At 35.5% G+C, this 19,370-nt stretch overlaps 6 protein-coding genes across 6 annotated transcripts; 4 read left to right on the forward strand and 2 right to left on the reverse strand.

Moving 5' to 3' along the window:
- The first annotated feature begins 218 nt into the window (after positions 1–218).
- On the forward strand, positions 219–7,723 carry LOC17885243 (cell division cycle and apoptosis regulator protein 1). Its single transcript, XM_006290259.2, has 19 exons — positions 219–420; positions 625–705; positions 868–1,353; positions 1,459–1,559; positions 1,757–2,479; positions 2,576–2,621; positions 3,294–3,386; positions 3,484–3,539; positions 3,761–3,863; positions 4,036–4,247; positions 4,330–4,393; positions 4,792–5,901; positions 5,986–6,060; positions 6,176–6,250; positions 6,349–6,780; positions 6,875–7,087; positions 7,186–7,227; positions 7,319–7,381; positions 7,480–7,723. The coding sequence occupies exons 2-19, from the start codon at positions 625–627 to the stop codon at positions 7,564–7,566; spliced, it is 4,062 nt and encodes a 1,353-aa protein (XP_006290321.1). The 5' UTR covers positions 219–420; the 3' UTR covers positions 7,567–7,723.
- Positions 7,724–8,017: 294 nt separating this feature from the next.
- On the forward strand, positions 8,018–8,632 carry LOC17885601 (SKP1-like protein 14). The gene has a single exon (XM_006292174.2). It carries the CDS (start codon positions 8,018–8,020, stop codon positions 8,486–8,488), a length of 471 nt encoding a protein of 156 aa, XP_006292236.1. The 3' UTR covers positions 8,489–8,632.
- Positions 8,633–10,035: 1,403 nt separating this feature from the next.
- On the forward strand, positions 10,036–10,619 carry LOC17886684 (SKP1-like protein 14). The gene has a single exon (XM_006291924.2). The coding sequence runs from the start codon at positions 10,083–10,085 to the stop codon at positions 10,548–10,550; it is 468 nt and encodes a 155-aa protein (XP_006291986.1). The 5' UTR covers positions 10,036–10,082; the 3' UTR covers positions 10,551–10,619.
- Positions 10,620–13,061: 2,442 nt separating this feature from the next.
- On the forward strand, positions 13,062–13,852 carry LOC17884703 (SKP1-like protein 14). The gene has a single exon (XM_006292338.2). It carries the CDS (start codon positions 13,130–13,132, stop codon positions 13,610–13,612), a length of 483 nt encoding a protein of 160 aa, XP_006292400.1. The 5' UTR covers positions 13,062–13,129; the 3' UTR covers positions 13,613–13,852.
- Positions 13,853–15,853: 2,001 nt separating this feature from the next.
- Positions 15,854–16,619, reverse strand: LOC17887321 (SKP1-like protein 18). The gene has a single exon (XM_006290375.2). It carries the CDS (start codon positions 16,617–16,619, stop codon positions 15,951–15,953), a length of 669 nt encoding a protein of 222 aa, XP_006290437.1. The 3' UTR covers positions 15,854–15,950.
- Positions 16,620–17,860: 1,241 nt separating this feature from the next.
- On the reverse strand, positions 17,861–18,976 carry LOC17884944 (SKP1-like protein 14). Its single transcript, XM_006292187.2, has one exon. It carries the CDS (start codon positions 18,489–18,491, stop codon positions 17,922–17,924), a length of 570 nt encoding a protein of 189 aa, XP_006292249.1. The 5' UTR covers positions 18,492–18,976; the 3' UTR covers positions 17,861–17,921.
- Between the last annotated feature and the right edge of the window lie 394 nt (positions 18,977–19,370).

Genomic DNA, 19,370 nt, shown 5'->3' on the forward strand with positions numbered 1-19,370 from the left:
GAAGCCAAAATAAAGGGAGTAAAATGAATCCTCTAGCCTCTTGTAACATATTCCGACTCTGTCAATTTATTATTAAAAGGACTTATGTCCCCTAGGCCCTAGACCAATGTATAAGGAAAAAGAATGGGCCTATAACGAATTGTTAAAATCTATAAGCCCGTTAAAAGACAATGCATGCGTGTTCTGTTCCTAACTCTGAAGAAGAAGAAAAAAGAAAACCCTTGTCTCACACATCTTTCTCCTTCTTCTTCACAACAAACTAATCCTCAAACCAGTCTTAAAGTTCGTCTTCCTCAATCTGTGATTTTTAGGGTTTTGTTTTCTTCTTTTTCTTCCTTAATCTCTCAATTGCTTAGACTCTTCCTTATCTGCCAACACGTTACACGCAAAAAAGAACGATTTTTTTCATTCTTCTTGTAGGTAAGACCCTTTTCTGATTAGACTTGCTTGAGTGAATCATGTATGTGGATTCTTATAGATTACTTTTTCCATCGGTTTTATTAAGTTTAGGGTCGTGACATTTCCGGTGATTCTTTCTCGATTTTTGATATGTCTTTGTTATTGTTCGTTATTTGTTTTACCTATCTCTCAAGGGTTTACTAACTACGTTACAATTTGAATCAGATGCATAGAGATATGTATTCTTCAAGAGGAAGTGGCTACGGACAGCAGCAATACGGCTCGCAGTCTGGTTATGCTCAGAATGTAAGATCATCAGTCTCATGAAATCAAAAAGCCCCTTTTTTGATGTTTGCTTTGATACAATATACTGGAATCTCATATTTGATTTGAGGGTGTTGATCATTGTTGTCCATTATGCTTAGGTGGGTCGAATTTACAGCTGATTGTTATGTTGTTATTATGTAGCTTGGATCTGGTTATCCTGGAAATTCAGTCAGTGGTGCAGAAGGAGGCTCTCAGATTTCTTTGAGTAGTTCTCGCCATCCTTCGATTACAGGTGCTCCTCAAGAGACTGACATTGGTGGATACAGATCTCATTTATCTACAGCTGCTGGTCATTATGGGACGCAGTATGGCTCTACCTATGGATCAACTTCCCTTAGCAGCTCTCAGCCTTTAAGCACCAATGGATTAGGTTCTTCTGTCTTGGACAGCCGCTCTGGATATGTTCCTACTTTACCAGATTCACCAAAATTTGCATCTGGAAGCTATTTGTCTCCTTCCAGTCATGTTTACGGTCAAAAGGCGGACGATTTGTATTCTGATAAGCTGTCTGGTTACATTCCGGTTGACAGAAGGTCGTATGGTGAACGGTCTAGCGCTTATATCGGTAGGGAGTTGCAAAATGAACCAACTAGTCGATATCCTGATTCATCTAGTTTTGGTCGTCAGGTACGCCTACGTTTTCATTTATTAGAAAATCTTATAAATGTGGTCAAATTTCTGTTCAGTCGTGTTACAATTGGCTTGATACTTGTTATTATATGATTTTGGCAGACTGACTTGTATGATCGCATTGATCAAGCATCGCTCCTCCGAGGAGAACAATTATTAAAAATTCAGTCGCTCCATACCTCTTCTGTTGATGGAGGTGTCAGGTATTTTTCGATGATTAGCGGTAGATTTCTTTCTAGCATATATTTTTTGTTCACATAGTTGTATTTTTGGTATGTCTGTTTTCGGTTCTCCCAAGACCTGTGTTATATAAAGCAACTGTACCTTCTTGTCGAAACTTGCAATAACGTTTGAAGAAAATTTATATCTTATTGCACTGAGTAGCATACATTTCTGGCAGACAACCCGATTATCTTACAGAACGAAGTTCTACTGTACGCCATTCTGAACAAGAAGCTATGCATTATGGAGGAAGGCTTGAGTCTGATCCTCACGGTTTATCAGTACGCAGCACATCTTCTTATGCCAGCCAACATACCCCATCGTTATTAGGAGCTGTTCCTCGGAGAAACTTAGATGACTATAATTATCCGGAGAGTTCTTCAAATCCTGGTTATGGCGTTAGCTTACCTCCAGGCAGGGATTATGGTACTGGGAAAGGTATCCATAGTGCAGCGTCTCTCGACTTGGACTACCCTGGTGGCATACTGGCTCGTGGTGGTGGTGGTCCTCGTGTTGATGATCTCCGGAAAGATGACCGCGCGAGTTATCTCAGGGAGTTTGAACTAAGGGAAGAAGAGCGTCGTCGCGAGAATCTGCGCTCCAGAGATAAGGAGCGAGAACGAGAGAGGGAACGCGAACGTGAAAGAGAACGAGAGCGCCAGAGGGAACGAGAAAGGCAAAGAGCTAGGGACCGGGAAAGGGAGCGACGGGAGAAGGATAGAGAAGCGGAAAGAGAACGTGAGCGAAAACGTGCTCTCGAAATAAAACGAGATCGGACTCCAACAGCAAGAGCTACGTCCAAGGACACCAAGGAGAGGACTCCAGTGCCTAAATCTATTTCTAGGGATGCACGTAGTTCCTCTTTGCGACGGGATGCACAACTTCGTGAAGCATCAATTAGGTTTTATTTTTGATCTCTGTCACGCTCTTCATCTGGAATACAGGGAATTTTCTGTTGCTGCACCAGACACTAACCTTATTTCTGTTATACCTGAAGGCGAACTTCACCTATTAAGCCAATAAGGAGAGATTATGTCTGCAAGGTAATAAGTGTTCCAAGAGATTCGTCATTCAGTGATGTTTTTACCTACTCAGGGTTATCTCATCTTCCTATCAGTTCCTGCATTCTACTTGTTTTCTTATTAATTGACTTGGGTATCTCTTGGTCCCTCCTTAACTACTATATCAGCCTTGCCATCTATCAAGAAAATCCTTGACAAAAAAAAAATCATGACAACCCTGCTTCCCGACCATTGCCTCTTTTCCATGTAAATTCTGTCAAGTTCAGCTTTCTCATTCCTTTTCTCTCCATCAGTTATCTTCCTGTACTTGCGGATGTTATACTTCCTCTTTCTTTTAGTTGTCAGTTTACTTGGCCTTCTCTCGTTGTGGGTGTTATTTGGCCAAGCATCTGACCTCTTGCCACCTCTGGGTAATATTTTGCCTGCTTCTAAAATTAGTATGACATATATCCGGCTGCTCCATCTATGTTTCCGTGAGTTTGATAGTTTATTGGAGGGCAATTGCAACCTGATATATGGCTTCTGGTTTTTGTTGTCTCCAGTTAATTTGGCTGATTGCTAGTTTTTGTCTTATTAGACTTTGTATTGCTTTAAATGTAGACAACCAGAGTTACCTGCCCTCTGTATGTGTGATCCAGTGCTTAGGCGCAGTGTGCATTATTCTTTATTGATAATTATGTGACTTGTTTGCAGGTTTTATCCTCGCGATTGGTTGACATGGAGAGAGATTACATGACATTAGATAAAAGATATCCCAGGCTTTTTGTGCCTTCTGAGTTTTCCAAGGTCTATGTTTTTCTATCTCCCAATTATTTCTCCGAGTTATTATCTAATCCTTAGTGGAAGTCTAAATGATTGTTAACCTCAAATATATATGTTTCAGGTTGTAGTGAACTGGCCGAAACACAAGCTTACACTTTCTATGCATACTGCTGTGAGGTGAAATATTCATCTTCTTCTTTACATTTCTGTCAGTCCTAGCCTCCTAGGATTATAATCCTTCTCACGAAAAACAGATCTGTTCTGGAGTTTTTGTTTCCCTTGACCAGTCCGTATATTAGAGTTACACACTTTTCTCAAATTTTGTGGACTCATTTTTGTTCCACTATTTCTTGTTAAATGTGTTTGCCAACCTAACCATCGTTTGTTGAGGATGGCAGTTTTGAGCATGATTTCACTGAAGATGGTGGAGCTGATGTGAAAAGTACTTCCACGAAGCCTTTAGCTTTGAAAACTGGAGGAAAAACTGTTTGGAATGCCAAGGTTGGCTCTTTTTTTTTTTTCTTTCTCATTGATAAAGATTGCCTCTTTAATTATGTCATTGCTCATTGTTATCTTCTTATATAGTCATGTTTGCACAATGTATCGTTGCTGCTATTGTTTCTGAGTATATTGAAAGAATTGCTTAGTGTTATGGGTATTCTCTATTGTTCAGATGGTTTTGATGAGCGGGCTGAGCAGAACTGCCCTGGAAGATCTTTCTTCAGAAAAAATATTCGAGGACCGTATACCTCATGTGTGCAACATATTAAAGTTCGCTGTTCTTAAAAAAGATCATTCATTCATGGCGATTGGTGGTTCCTGGGATCCCACTGATGGTATGGACCCATCAGTTGATCAGTCTTCCTTAACTAAGACAATGCTAAGGTTTGTCTCTGCACTTTTTCTTGTTGTCTTCTTTGCTGCCTTTTCTCCATAGTCTAAGACGAAAAAGCCTTTGCCTTTGCAGACACACAAAGGATAAACTTAATCTTGATCTGAGCAACTGCCGTCACTGGAATCCATTTCTCGAGGTCGGTTTTGATTCTCTTGGTTTAAGACTGCATTGAGATGTTGGACATGTGGGGACATGACTGGAGTATTGTAGCTAAGATAGTATATGTACCATACAATCTCTCTTATTCTAACATGTAGTGGTCGTTGAAGATGATATAAAGCTTAGTAGTGGTGCGACTGCCTGATTTATAGATTTGTTTCTGATGGTATACAATATGTGGAGTATCAATCATTGCTATTGGTTTATCCAGAGATTTGCTCTATAAATACTTTACAAGTATTATTAATTTGTGTCCAGTCTTGCTGCATTTTCTTTGTGATTAATATGGTAGCTCTAGGATAACTACAAGCAAACAAAGCGATATTGTTTACCAGTTTGTAGATTTGAGATGGCTTTCTTTTTTGGGATTTACAGATACATTATGACAGAGTTGGGTCAGATGGAGTTTTTAGCCACAAAGAGATCACTGTACTATTTGTCCCTGATTTATCAGAATGTCTTCCTTCATTTGATGCTTGGAGAACCCAATGGTTGGCACACAGGAAAGCTCTCGCTGAGAGAGATCTACTACTCTCTCAGGAGGGTAAGAAAAATGCCATCGCGGGAAAGGGCAGCAATAATAATGTTGAAGTAACCAAGGATGCAGAGAAAAAGTCTCCAGGAGATGCTTCCGGCGCTCAGACAACCGGAACTAAGAAGACCGTAAAGAAGATCATTAAAAGAGTTGTTAAAAGGCCTGTTAATGATGGAAAAGCAACTGGAAAAAAAGGTGAGAAGTCGGATGAGAAGGATGTTCCTGAAAATGTTGCCATATCGGAGACCACAGTCCCAAAAGAAGAATCCACTGGTACATCTTCTAACAAGAAAATAGTGAAAAAGGTAGTAGTGAGACCCACACAAGGTCAAGAGAAGGGCTCAGAAATTGTGACGGGAGCTGAAACTGGAGATACTTCAGATCCCAGTGCTAAGGCTAATGAGCAGACTCCTTCAAAGACAATTGTAAAGAAAAAAATTATTAAAAGGGTGGCTAAAAGGAAGGTTGCTGAAGTTGAAGATAGTATGGGCAGTGACTCGAAGAAAGAGGGTGATAGTGATGAGAAGAAGGTAGTGGATGCGGGCAAGAAAACCCCTGATTCAGATAGTATGGAGATGAAACTGACGGCTGAATCTTTAGAAGAAGTAAAAGAAAAGAACGCCTCCACTGCTGTGGAAATAAGACAGAATACAGGATCTCCGGATACTGAGAAAAAGGAGGGTTCCTCTAGTTCTAGTAAGAAATACACTAAGCCAGTTGAAGACAAGAAGGGTGAAAAGAAAAACAACTCAGAGGCTCAATCTGAGGGGAAGAATATTGAGAGGAATAGTTCTGACGAGAAAAAGGTAAAAGAAAAGGTTACTGAGAAAGAGATTAAAGAGAGAGGTGGAAAAGATGAGTCCAGGATACAAATGAAGGAGAGGAAAAAGTCTGAGGAACCTCCTCGGCCTGGATTTATTTTGCAGACGAAACGGAACAAAGACTCCAAAGTAGGTGGACAGTAAATTAAAGGTTTCGTTACATTTGGTAATGGCTATATTATCGTCGTGACCTTCTTTTTTCTTTTTTTGCAGTTGCGTTCACTTTCGGTCTCTTTGGATTCGCTCTTGGATTACACTGACAAGGACATTGATGAGTCATCATTCGAGGTTTGTTTTGCTAATCATGTTTTCGTTTGATTTCTACTGGAACTCAGTGTATCACATTATTTTTTTACATCTGAACTACTAAGTTTTCATCAAACTTTTGTCGATGTTCTTGCAGCTTTCGTTGTTTGCGGAATCACTGTTTGAGATGCTGCAGTATCAAATGGGTTCCCGTATATTTGAATTTCTCAAGGTTGGTATATAATTAATTACCTTTGATGTTATTATTTTTGACTCGCATGAACTGTTTTCTTATACTTTGTTTTTTTTCTTCTTTTGGTTTCCTTCAAGAAACTACGTGTAAATTTTGTGAGACAAAGAAATCAACGGAAGAGGCACCAGGAGGAGTTGTCTGTCAAGCCAAACGAAGCAAAATCTCAAAATAAGCGTCAGAAGACAATTGAACACAAAGACAACAACACCTCTGTTATAACCAAATCCGCTCCTGGGAAAGATGATAAAGAAAACTCAGGAAAGGAGATCGTAGATAGTCAGGAAAATTCAGATAAGGAAGCTGTAGCTAACACTGAAGAAACTTTGGGCAGTAAAGAAGTTACGGGGAATGAAACTTCTAATAGGGAAGTGGATAACCAGGATGAGGAAGATGAGGAGGACCCAGAGGAAGATCCCGAGGAGGATCCTGAAGAAGACCCTGAAGAAGATCCAGAAGAATGCGAGGAAATGGACGTTGAAAATTCTGAGCAAGAAGACCCTGCTGAAGAGGTATGAACTCATTTGACTTGCACTCTTTCACATTGAATCCAAGAAGTTGTGTTCTTCATAAATCTTCTCACCTTGTTTCATGTCTCTTATTCAGCCGAAGAAGAAAGAAGGAAATCTTGAGAATACTATTGGCACTGTTGCCGATTCTATAACTGAAGTTGCAACTGATAAAAAAGAAGAAAGAGGCCGGATCGATGAAAAAACTGAAATCAAGACGAAGTCTGAAACTGATAAGCACGGGAAGCAAGATGGAGGAGCCTCTGATGCACCAAAACGAGAGGAAGCAGTTGATAAAGAGCTGTTACAGGTTAAATAATCCCTACCAAACATGAGAAATGTTGTTGTTTTTTTTTTTTTTTGCGGTTTTGGTTCTAAAAGCTCTGTTCACTTGCTTCTCTGCCTCAGGCTTTCAGATTCTTTGACCGTAACCAGGCAGGCTATGTTAGGGTAAGAAGGAAGATCTGTTTTGTACACAAAAGTCATCTCAAAATCTCTAAGAAAGAATCTGAAGTAATGTTTTGTGATTGTTTTCTTTAAGGTTGAAGATATGAGAATGACCATTCACAGCTTGGGAAAGTTTCTATCTCACCGTGATGTCAAGGTAAAACATAGATGTCTCTTTTGTCATCACTCTATATAGAATCATCATAAAAGTGTGAAATCAAATAAAAAAGAATGTGTGATTTACGTATGTTGCAGGAACTTGTGCAAAGCGCTTTGTTAGAGAGCAACACTGGAAGAGATGATCGAATTTTATACAACAAACTTGTTAGGTTGTCTCTATAGAAGAAACAAAATACTAATAATGTTCTCATCTTGTGTCTCTGTCACTTCCTGATAAATGTTTTTCCCTAATTAGTTTGTTTCTGAATCCACCAAACACATTTAAATTGTTTTCATTAATAATAATAATATTGGAGACACAGGCAACTTTACAACTTTACAACTCAGAGCAAAAAACTATAATTTATTTGTTTTAATTCTAACAAATATGGAAAATCTAGAGAGTATTATACAAAAAGGAGTATTGGTTTTTGGAATATATATTTCAATAGACTTTAGTTAAATTAGGGATTTGCGTTTCTTTTCCTTATATGTTTATGAGAAAAGGAAACACATGTGACCTAACTGACCGACTCTTAAGACTTATAAATATGAACACATTCAACAATCTGTCTCTCATTCAATATCTTTGCATAAGAAAACCATCTCTGTCTCTCAATCAAAGTAAAACAATATGTCTTCCCAAAAGATTGTGTTGGTGAGTTCTGATGGAGAGACTTTCGAAGTTGAGGAAGCGGTGGCGAGAAAACTTCAGATCGTAGGACACATGATCGAAGACGACTGTGCCCATAAACCAATCCCGCTTCAAAACGTTACTGGAAAGATCCTCGCCATGGTTGTTGAGTATTGCAAAACACACGTTAATGATGATCATGTAGATGCATCTGAAGAGGTGAAGAAGAAGCTCAAGGATTGGGACGAGGAGTTCATGAAGAATCTCGATCTTGATACGATCTTTAACCTCATTCTCGCCGCTAACTATCTCAACGTCACGGTTCTTCTTGATCTTACTTGCCAGGTCGTTGCAGATTATATCAAAGACAAGAAAGTAGAGGAAGTTCGAGAAATCTTCAACGTCAAGAACGACTTCACGCCCGAAGAAGAAGAAACGATTCGCAAGGAAAACGAGTGGGCTTATAATTGAAGATCTAAAAACAAAATACCCTAGCTGTTTTGTTTTCCATACATGAGTTGGTGAATGACTTATATGTTTCTGTTTCTCAAGTGTGTGATGAAACTTTTAGGTCTCTTTAATTCTGTTTATTAATTCTTTACGTAGATGATATCGACTAGGTCAAGTTAAACATAAACATGAAACCATACCTTGTGACACAAGATATTCTTCGTTTCCTAAATAAGTCTAATCTCTTTCACAAGAGAACATTAATTAGTAGTAAGTGTTGGAATATTGAGAGGAAGAATAAAGACAGAGTAAGAGACCTTTTGTCTCTTCTATTGTGAGGAAAAGAATGAAACTGAAATTTGTATTGAACTGGAACTTGTTGTCTTGTGTTACAAAACACATACGCTTATATACATGTGTTACAGTCACGACTGCTCACACAAACAATTGAAACAACACAACTATCTTCCGTATACATCCGTTAATATACACCTATTCATACACACCTCTTCATGTAAGTATAGACACATTAATTTATCTAATTAGATAAAATAATAAGACCAAACTTAATTATAAACCAACATAAGACGATGGTTGCCTTTCTGGTCGGAGAAATTATATATAAGGAGACTTACAATCGTTCTCTCTGTAATTTTCCAACATCGTATCACTGAAGCTCATAGGCGACGACCAAATTTCAAGTTAATGATATTTACTTTGGTTTCTATTCATTAGGTTGTAACGGACCAGCAATGATCAAACCATAATTAATGAGGCTCAATTGCAAGATCTCTTAATTAACCAGCCTTATGATGTACGTTTTCTAACCCAACCAAACCCCAAGAGTAGCCACAGTGAAATATACTGTATATTTATGGCTCGTTAATTAGGTTAGTAAGACCTCAGAAGTTATAAACGTAAGTTATAATAAAAGAAGAGTCTAGTACAATATCTACAAAATTTTGAGAATTATTTGTAAATTAAATTAGAGAAGACTCATGGGGTATGTTGTTAAATACTGTTTTCACAAGTGTTGAAAATCCAAAATATTAGAGAATTAAGTAATGATGACTCAGAAGTCAGAACCTTAAGTTATTATGTTTTTTTAAACGAAAAAGGTATAATATTATAAAGTTGATTATTTAAAAATGATAAAAAATATAAAAACTTACTATAAAATTTACATTAATTTTATAGGTAATACCAAAAAATAAAAGTTGCATTGTAGTTTGAATCTAATCCTGTATTTTAATGTAGTTACTCTTTTTAATATAAGAATAGTTAATATTTATGAATTACAGAATACTAAAATAGTATAATATCTAAAAATTTAAGAAATATATATTATTATATTAGTATCCATGTATGGGGTCAACCATTCTTAAAAGGTTAGAACCTATTTAATTAAAATAGGATTATGTTCTTTATTTATTTTATTTACCTTCCTTTGGGGAAATACATCTATAGGCTAACTTTACATACTCACACAGTCACTATTGTTATAAATAGAGACATCACATCAATTGGTTAACTCCATTCAACACCTCTCATTCAGTTTCTTAGATAAAATCTCCTAAAAATCTTCTTCCTACAGTTTAACCACAAAACAAACAATATGTCTTCGAACAAGATTGTGTTGACAAGCTCTGATGGCGAGTCTTTCGAAGTTGAGGAAGTGGTGGCGAGAAAATTGAAGATCGTAGGGCCAATGATCGAAAACGACTGCCCCGACAAAGCAATCATCCTTCAAAACCTTACAGGGAAGATCCTCGCCCTGGTTATCGAGTATTGCAAAAGACATGTCGAAGATGATCATGTAGCAGCTGAGGAGGCGAAGAAGAAGCTCAAGGATTGGGACCAGGAGTTCATGAAGGATCTCGCTCTTGATACGATCTTTAACCTCATTCTCGCCGCTAACTATCTCAATGTCACCGGTCTTCTTGATCTTACTTGCCAGGTCGTTGCAGATTATATCAAAGACAAGAAAGTAGAGGAAGTTCGAGAAATCTTCAACGTCAAGAACGACTTCACGCCCGAAGAAGAAGAAACGATTCGCAAGGAAAACGAGTGGGCTTATAATTGAAGATCTAAAAACAAAATACCTTAGCTGTTTTGTTTTCCATACATGATTTGGTGAATGACTTATATGTTTCTGTTTCTCAAGTGTGTGATCAAACTTGTGATCTCTTTAATTTCGTTTGTTAATTCTTTACTTAGATGAGATTGACTAGGTCAAGTTAAACATAAACATAAAACCATAGCTTCGTAACACAAGATATTCTTCTTTTCCTAAATAAGTCGAACCTCATTGACAAAAGAACATTAATTAGTTGTAAGATGATAGTTGCCTTCTTGGTCGGAGAAATTATATAGTACTGCAATGGAAACAATGCTACTTCCTGATTGTCTTGGCCTTATATAAAGCTCAAAACGGATGCCAAAACGACAAAACAACCATCAGAGGAAGTGTGTGAGCAAAGGATGTTTCATCTCCATTCTAAGCTTGATAGCAGCTATGTAACTCTGTACAGGTGAACAACGTGTTGGTAAATAATAACACGGACAACACAAACTCTTTCAGCAATAACACCTTATAATAGAAGAACTACAGTGTGATATGACTCACTACAAGAAATATGGGCGCTCTTAGCACACGGAAAACGCTATAATATCGATAACATAGCGATTTCATAAACGCTGTGTATGCCGGAGCTATCTTAGGGTGATCATATACGATAGCGTTTTGAAGCTTCATCATTGTTGTAGCACAATTTTAATTTGTATTGTTGTAGCACAATTTTACGCTATTCTAATATGTTTTGTAGATCTTTTAAATTGCCATGATATATTGTTTAGTAGCTCTATATTTGCATTATAATTTTATGTATTGCAGGTCAATTTTCTAGCTATATTATATTTATTAGCTATTTTATATCAATGAAATTTGACACGTTTTTGCATTCTATATTTAATAGATTTTACAAAAATTTAATTTCGTCAAAAAATATATATAAAATATTTTTTTTATGTCATAGAAGATCCATTAAAACATATGAAGTCTTACAATAGACTAATCCAAACCAAGGTTTATATATAAATATTAACTATTCTACTCTCACACAATAATATAAGTATGTGTCAACTTGCATGTCTCGTATCGTTCTTTTCAACTTGTAGATTGACACCACCACCAGCATCATGAGGGTCACCAAAAGGAGACAACCTTGCTGCTTCATGAAAACATGATTAGAAGAACTCCATCAATTTTGTTGGTGAATGCACAAAATTCAATCTTGGAAACTAACATTAGAGCAGTCACACCACTTAGTCATGCTTATTGGTTGGTTTTAGTTACTGAAAAGAATTAAAATTTCCCATGGTACGTTCACTTACACGTGCTTAAAGGAGTTTAACACTAAAAGGATACATGAAGAACAAGAGTGATGCGCATAGGGAGTAGGTGACAATGTACCATGGGCAGCAGCGAGACCACTGATAAACTTCTTGAGGAACCGAGACGATGAGTCGTCTCCAGGAATCCAGAGAAGATTGAGCCATTGATATAGAGAGTTCAAAAAGTGTGTTTGGCTTCGCCGGTTAGGTTCCACTATGTTTTGGCTCTCGTTGAAAATACTGAGCCATAACTAACATTCTTGTATTTTTTCTTGCTCATGTCTTCTTTTATAAATTAAATAGCAAACCATTTTCAAAAACTTTTGGTTAAAAACTCATCCAACCTCATAACACTTACTAGTTCTCTCTAACTTTAAAAAACATTAAGCGCCTAATGGAAAAAATCGACAACCACATTCCAAGTTAATGATCCATTCATTAGGTTGTTCACCGGACCAGCAATGATCCCTTAACCAGCCAGATCATGCACGTTTTCTAACCGTACCCAACGAACCCAAAGAGTAACCACAAGTGAAAGAGACCTCAGAAGTCATAAAGGAAAATTCTAATAAAAAATGAGTCTAGCGTACAGTATCTACAAATTTTTGAGAGTTATTTGTAAACTACATTAAAGAAGACTCAGACTAAAGTGGAATGTTGTTAATAAATAATGTTTTCAAAGTGTTGAAAATCCAAAGTATTAGAGAACTAATAAGTAAATGCCATAGATGACTCAGAACCTTTAGTTTCAAAAAAAAAAAAGATTAGAAAAGAAGTAAGATGTTATTAAATTGATATATATATTTAAGCAATATAAATATAAAATCTCACTGTAATTTAAAATTTACATTGAAAAAAATAAAAATAAAAGTTGTATTGTAGTTTTAAATCTAATCCTAGATTTCAATATAACAATAGTTACTCTTTTTAATATAAAAATAATTTCATTTTAAATTACAATACTAAAATAATATAACATCTATAAAAGTTTAATAAATATTTTTAATAGAATCTCTGTTTGGGGTCAAAATATTATTAATAGGTTAGAGCCAATTTAATTAAATTAGGATTGTGTTCTTTATTTATTTATTTAACTTTCTTTTGGGAAAAAAATATGTAATTTACATATCGCATTCGTTATAAATAGAGGCCTTACATAGCTTTTATTTTCAATTTGTTAACTCCATTCAACAATCTCTCATTCAGTTTCTTACGTAAAATCTCCTAAACGTCTTCTTCTACGGTTTAATCACAAACCAAACAAACAATATGTCTTCGAACAAGATTGTGTTGACAAGCTCTGATGGCGAGTCTTTGGAAGTTGAAGAAGTGGTGGCGAGAAAATTGCAGATCGTAGGGCAAATGATTGAAAACTGCCCCGACAAAGCAATCACGCTTCAAAACGTTACAGGAAAGATCCTCGCCCTCGTCATCGAGTATTGCAAAAGACATGTCGATGATGATCATGTAGCTGCTAGGGAGGAGAAGAAAAACCTCAAGGATTGGGACGAAGAGTTCATGAAGAAACTTGATCTTGATACGATGTTGAAACTCATTCAAGCTGCTAGCTATCTCAGTGTCAACGGTGGTAGTCTTCTTGAACTCACTAGCCAGTCCATTGCAGATTTCATCAACGAGAAGAATGTAGAGGAAATCCGAGAAAGCTTCGGTCTGGAGAGTGGTTACACAGCCGAAGAAGAAGAAGCGCTTCGTAACGAAAACGCTTGGGCTTTTGAAGATCCAAAACCCTAGTTTTGTTTTTTTAAAGCCTAGCTTTTGGTTTTGTTTCTTTTCGTTTTCTTTTCCAATAAAAGATTTGATAAATGGCTTATATTTATGTTTCTCAAGTGTGTGATCAACTTTATGGCTTATGTTTTATCTCCATTCTAAGCTTATTCGATAGCTATATATAATCCATATCCCTCCGGTGAATGAAGCTTGAGGAATCGCATAACATGATTTGGTGAATTAATGACTTATAAGTTTTTGTTTCTCAAGTGTGTGATCAAATTTTAGGTCTCTTTACAATTTCGTTGTTAATTCTTTACTTTAGATAATTTACTAGGTCAAGGTAAACATAAACATGAAACCATAGCTTGTAAGACAATATATTCTTCTTTTCCTAATAAGTCGAACCTTTTTGACAAAAGAACATTAATTAGTAGTGAGACGATAATTGCCTTCTTGGTCGGAGAAAATATATATAAGGTGAGTAACAGATTAAGTACAATGGAAAGAATGCCACTCAAAACGGATGCCAAAAAGACAAAACAAGCATGTTTCATACTTTCATCTCCATTCTAAGCTTATCTTAGAGAAGCTATGTACAAAGTCCTATCCCTCCGGTGAACAACGTGATGGTAAATAACGACACGGACAACACAAACTCTTTCAACAACACTTTAGAATAGAATAACGACAATGTCATATGACTGCACAAGGAAAAATGCGAGAACCTAGCCTAAGGAATCCTCTCTATATGTGTATTGTCGTCAACTCGTCATGTCGTGCAGTAAACTTCTTACAGAAAGTTGAGATTGTGGAGAAAGAATGGTAAAGAGTTTATGGCTTCGCCGCCTGTTAGGTTCAAATATGTTTTGGCTTTCGTTGAAAATACACTGAGCCATATATAATAACATTCTTGTATTTTTATTTCTCATGATTTTATTAAATAGCAAAAACATTTTGGTTGAAATCTCATCCAACCTCTTATATTCCAAGGCCCAAATCAACACTTACTAGTTACTACATTAGAAAACAGCCTGATGGAAAAAAATCCTTTCTCTGTAACTTTCCAACACCGTATCACTGAAGCTCATGAGGCGACAACCTAATTTAAAGCTAATGATATTTATTTTGATTTCCATTCATATTAGGTTGTTATTACGGGACTAGCAAGACCCAGCCATATCATGCACGTTTTCTAACTCAACGAACCCCAAGAGTAGCCACAAGTGAAAGATCCTAGATATGTACATTGCTCCTTTATTAGATAGGTTAGTAAAGACCTCAGAAGTTACAAGCCAAATTAAATTCTAATAAAAAAAGAGTCTAGTAGTGTATACATGTATCTACAAAATTTGGGAATTATTTGTAAATTAAATTAAAGAAGACTCAGACTAATTAATATGGTACTACTGTATGTTGTTAAATACTGTTTCCAAAATGTAGACTTTTTGATAAAATTAGAAAGAGAGGTATTTTTAAAAAGTGGTATTGGAAAAGGTGTATTTTTGAAAATCTACATTCACACCAAAAAAAAAATACTAAAATCTACATAACTATAATTAATATTATGAGAAAATATTTTTTTGGATAATATATGTTTTAGCAATTGAAACCTACTAATAATATGTCTATGTATGTACCCTACCAAAAACAAAAAAATGTTTATGTAAGTATTAGAATATAATAAAACATTAGTGATTAGCAAAAGATTAGCAATAAAACATGAGAATTTTTGAGAAATACACCTTTTGGTATACCCTTTTTTTTAAAACTCTTCTTTTCTATCTATTTTCAAAAATACCCCTTTTCAAATATGAAAAATTATAAACTTTTATATGGTTGATAAGGTACATCAAGATCATCATTATTACTGGGAGACTAAATCCAAATATTTATAAGGTCTTAAAAGGTTCTGAGTGGTATTTATAAGGTTTTTAAAAGGTTTTTAAAAGGTTATTAAAAAGTTTTTAAAAGGTTTACAAAGTTTTTATAAGGTTTTGAAATGATTTTAAAAGGTTTTTATATGGTATTTATGAAATATATATATATATATTTACATACATATAAAGATAATTTGTGTCTATAAGTATAAGCTTACACATATGTTTTTGATAAATTTCAAATTTTATAGTGACTTTTTGATAAAATTAGAAAGAGAGGTATTTTTAAAAATTGGTATTGGAAAAGGTGTATTTTTGAAATTCCCCCATAAAACATAGCTTATACCCAAGTAAATAGATAATTAAACAAAAAAAAAATTATTAAAAAAAAAATCAAAAACTAGAATTCATGAAATTAATCAAAGACACCAAGTCAATCACACACGGGAGGATAACAATTTAAGAAATGGATAACTAAAAAGTTATGTTTCAAAAGCCCACAGGTTCTCCTTGCGAATCTGTTCTTCTTCTTCGGGTGTGAAATCGTTTTCGATGTTAAAGATTTCTCGAACCTCTTCTACGTTCTTATCTTTGATGTAATCTGCAACGGTCTGGGAAGTGAGAGCTAGAAGGCCTTTGACGTTGAGATAGTTAGCAGCGAGAATGAGTAAAAAGGTTGTTTCTAAATCACAACGTTTCATGAACTCTGCGTCCCAATTAGTCATGAGCTCCTCCTCCTTGGCTTCTTTGTTTTCTTCTGATTCTTCATTTGGATAAGAAGAAACATTTTCGTTTGTTTCTTTACTTGAATCTTTAACATCAGCTGGATCAGGAGAAACATTCTCGTTTGTTTCTTTAGTTGAATCAGACAAAGAAACATTTTCGTTTGCTTCTTTAGGTGATTCTTTATCATCAGAAGAAACAATTTCGTCTGTTTCTTCACTCGGATCTTTATCATTAACGTGTATCTTGCAATACTCAATGACCAAAGCAAGGATCTTTCCAGTGACGTTTGCAAGTGGGATTGCTTTACCCGCGCAGTCATCATCGATCATGTGCGCTATGATCTGAAGCTTACGAGCCACGGCTTCGTCAATCTCGAAAGATTCACCATCTGAGCTAGTTAGCACAATCTTGTTCGAAGTCGACATATTGTCTGTTTTTGTGGTTTAGCAAAATAAAGAAGAAAGAATTTTAGGAGATTTTATTGAAGAAGTTGAATGTAACGTTGCTATTTATATATAATGATTGAGAGTATGTAGTCAATTGTAAAACTGAGAAAAAATTGAACCAAAAAAACAAAAAAAAATCCTAGTTTAATTAATTGAAGCTCTTATCTTTTTTTTTATATATATAACTATTTACCCCATACACACATGTTAATGATTAGATTAATTCTCTAGATGTTATACTATTTTAGTATTTTGTAATTTAATATATTTTAAAAATATTAACTATATATAAATATATTAAAATATAGGATTAGATTTAAAGTAAAGTATATTTATCTTTTATTTATTGGTATCACATCTAAAATTCAATGTATATTTCAATTAAGTGAGATTTTTTAACTTCTGATTTTTTAGAACTATTTATATTTACTCATCAAACTACAAGTAAGGAGTTTAAGATAGTATCGGTTTTTATTTAAGAAATTCTCTCACTTTTTATTATTTTCTATTATTTATTTAGAGTTATTTATTTAAGAAGTTATAGTTTTACTAAACTATCTTGGAAAGCAATCCGAGTCTTTTAGATATGATATCTTACACTTGTGGCTACAGTTGGGGTTCGTTGAGTTAGGAAACATGTATGCATGATATGGCTCGTTATGGCTCGATCATTGCTGGTCCAGTCCAGTAACAAACTAAGAAATGGAAATCAAAGTAAATATCATTAACTTGAACATATAGCCTCATGAGATGATCAGTGTTGGAAAGTTCTTGTACAATAAAACTGTAGAAATCGATTATTTCGGTTAATGATTTGGGATTTGGTATCGCTACTAACATATATAAGAGGTTAGATAATTTTTCTACATTTTTTCTTTTGTTAAATGGTTTGCTTTTTGCTATAATAAAAAAGGAGAAAGAAAGAAACAAAATAAAAGAATGGTTTAGCGCAAAATTTTCAACGAAACCATAATAGGAACCTAATCTTAATCGGCCCATTATAAGGTAATTAGCTATAGAAAATGGCCCATTAGATGGGAGGTGAATCAAATAACCTCGATGAGATATGACTTCACATGAGCGTTTAGTAGGGTTTTGGGTAACTCATACCATATGGAATTCCTAAACCCATATGGAATGTTTAGTAGGTTATATATAATATCCAAGAAAAGAAATAAACAACGAAACTGAAATCAAAATCACAAATCCAAAACACCAAATCAAATATGGAGAAAAAAGAAACCCTAAAAACCGACAATTAGAAACGAAACAAGAAAAAAGTTAGGGTTTTGGATCAGCTTGTGCAGCATCTTCAAAAGCCCATGCGTTCTCCGCTCGAATCGATTTCTCTTCTTCCTCAGTGAAATCGTTCTGGATGCCAAAGATTTCTCGAACTTGCTCTACAGACATGTCTTTGATGTGATCAGCAACGTTCTGGCAAGTGAGATCAAGAAGGCCTTTCACGTTGAGATAGTTAGCAGCGAGAATGATTTGGAAGATGGTTTCCAAATCTAAATCCTGCAAGAAGCCTTTGTCAAAAGCCTCGACCTCAAGCTTCTTGTCGGTATCATCTCCAGAGGCTGAAGCAGCATCAGCTTTCTTCTTCTTCTTGTCTTCCTCGCTCTCTTCTTTATCATCAGCAGCAGCATCATCTACATCGTTGACGTGTGTTTTGCAATACTCGACAACCATGGCGAGGATCTTTCCTGTAACGTTTTGAAGCGGGATCGGTTTATGGGCACAGTCGTCGTCGATCATGTGTCCTACGATCTGAAGTTTTCTCGCCACCGCTTCCTCAACTTCGAAAGTCTCGCCATCAGAGCTCACCAACACGATCTTTTGGGAAGACATATTGGTTTCGTCGATCGTTTTGTGGTGTTTTTTTGGGTGATGAAAAAAAAGAATTGATCTATGAATTATGCAAAGATGTGTGAATGAAAGGAGTCGAAGAAGGTCTCTATTTATAATGTTTAGGAGTCGGTTAATCTCTTAATTGTGATTTCCTATTCACAATCGAAAAACATGTATATCTTCCTTTAATGATGATGATGATCATGTAGATGCATCTGAGGAGACGAAGAAGAAGCTCAAGGATTGCGACGAGGAGTTCATGAAGAATCTCGTTCTTGATACGATCTTTAACCTCATTGAAGATTAAAACCCTAGAATTATTCCAAAGCCTAGCTTTTTGTTTTGTTTCTTTTCTTTTTCTTTTCCATTTCTTTTCCAATAAAATATCTGTTTCTCAAGTATGTGATCAACTTTATGGCTTATGTTTCATCTCCATTCTAAGCTTATATCCGATAGCTATATAATCCCTGACCCTCCGGTGAATGTAGCTTGAGGAATCCCATAACATGATTTGGTGAATGAGTTATAAGTTTTTGTTTATCAAGTGTGTGATCAACTTTTGGGTCTCTTTAATTTCGTTGTTAATTCTTTACTTAGATAATTGACTACATCAAGGTAAACATAAACATGAAACCATTGCTTGTAACACAAGATATTCTTCTTTTCCTAACACAGACCAAACCTTTTTGACAAAAGAACATTAATTAGTAGTAAGACGAGGGTTGCCTTTATGATCGGAGAAATTATATGTGTAATGTCTTCATGTCGTGCAGTAAACTTCTTACAGCAAGTGGAGACTGTGGAGAAAGAATGGTAAAGAAGATATATCTAAGTTGTAGATTACTATGAGTCGTCTCCAGGAGTCCAGAGAAAATTGAG

The sequence above is a fragment of the Capsella rubella genome, unplaced genomic scaffold, assembly GCF_000375325.1.
Source record: "Capsella rubella cultivar Monte Gargano unplaced genomic scaffold, Caprub1_0 scaffold_5, whole genome shotgun sequence".
NCBI classification, from domain to species: domain Eukaryota; kingdom Viridiplantae; phylum Streptophyta; class Magnoliopsida; order Brassicales; family Brassicaceae; genus Capsella; species Capsella rubella.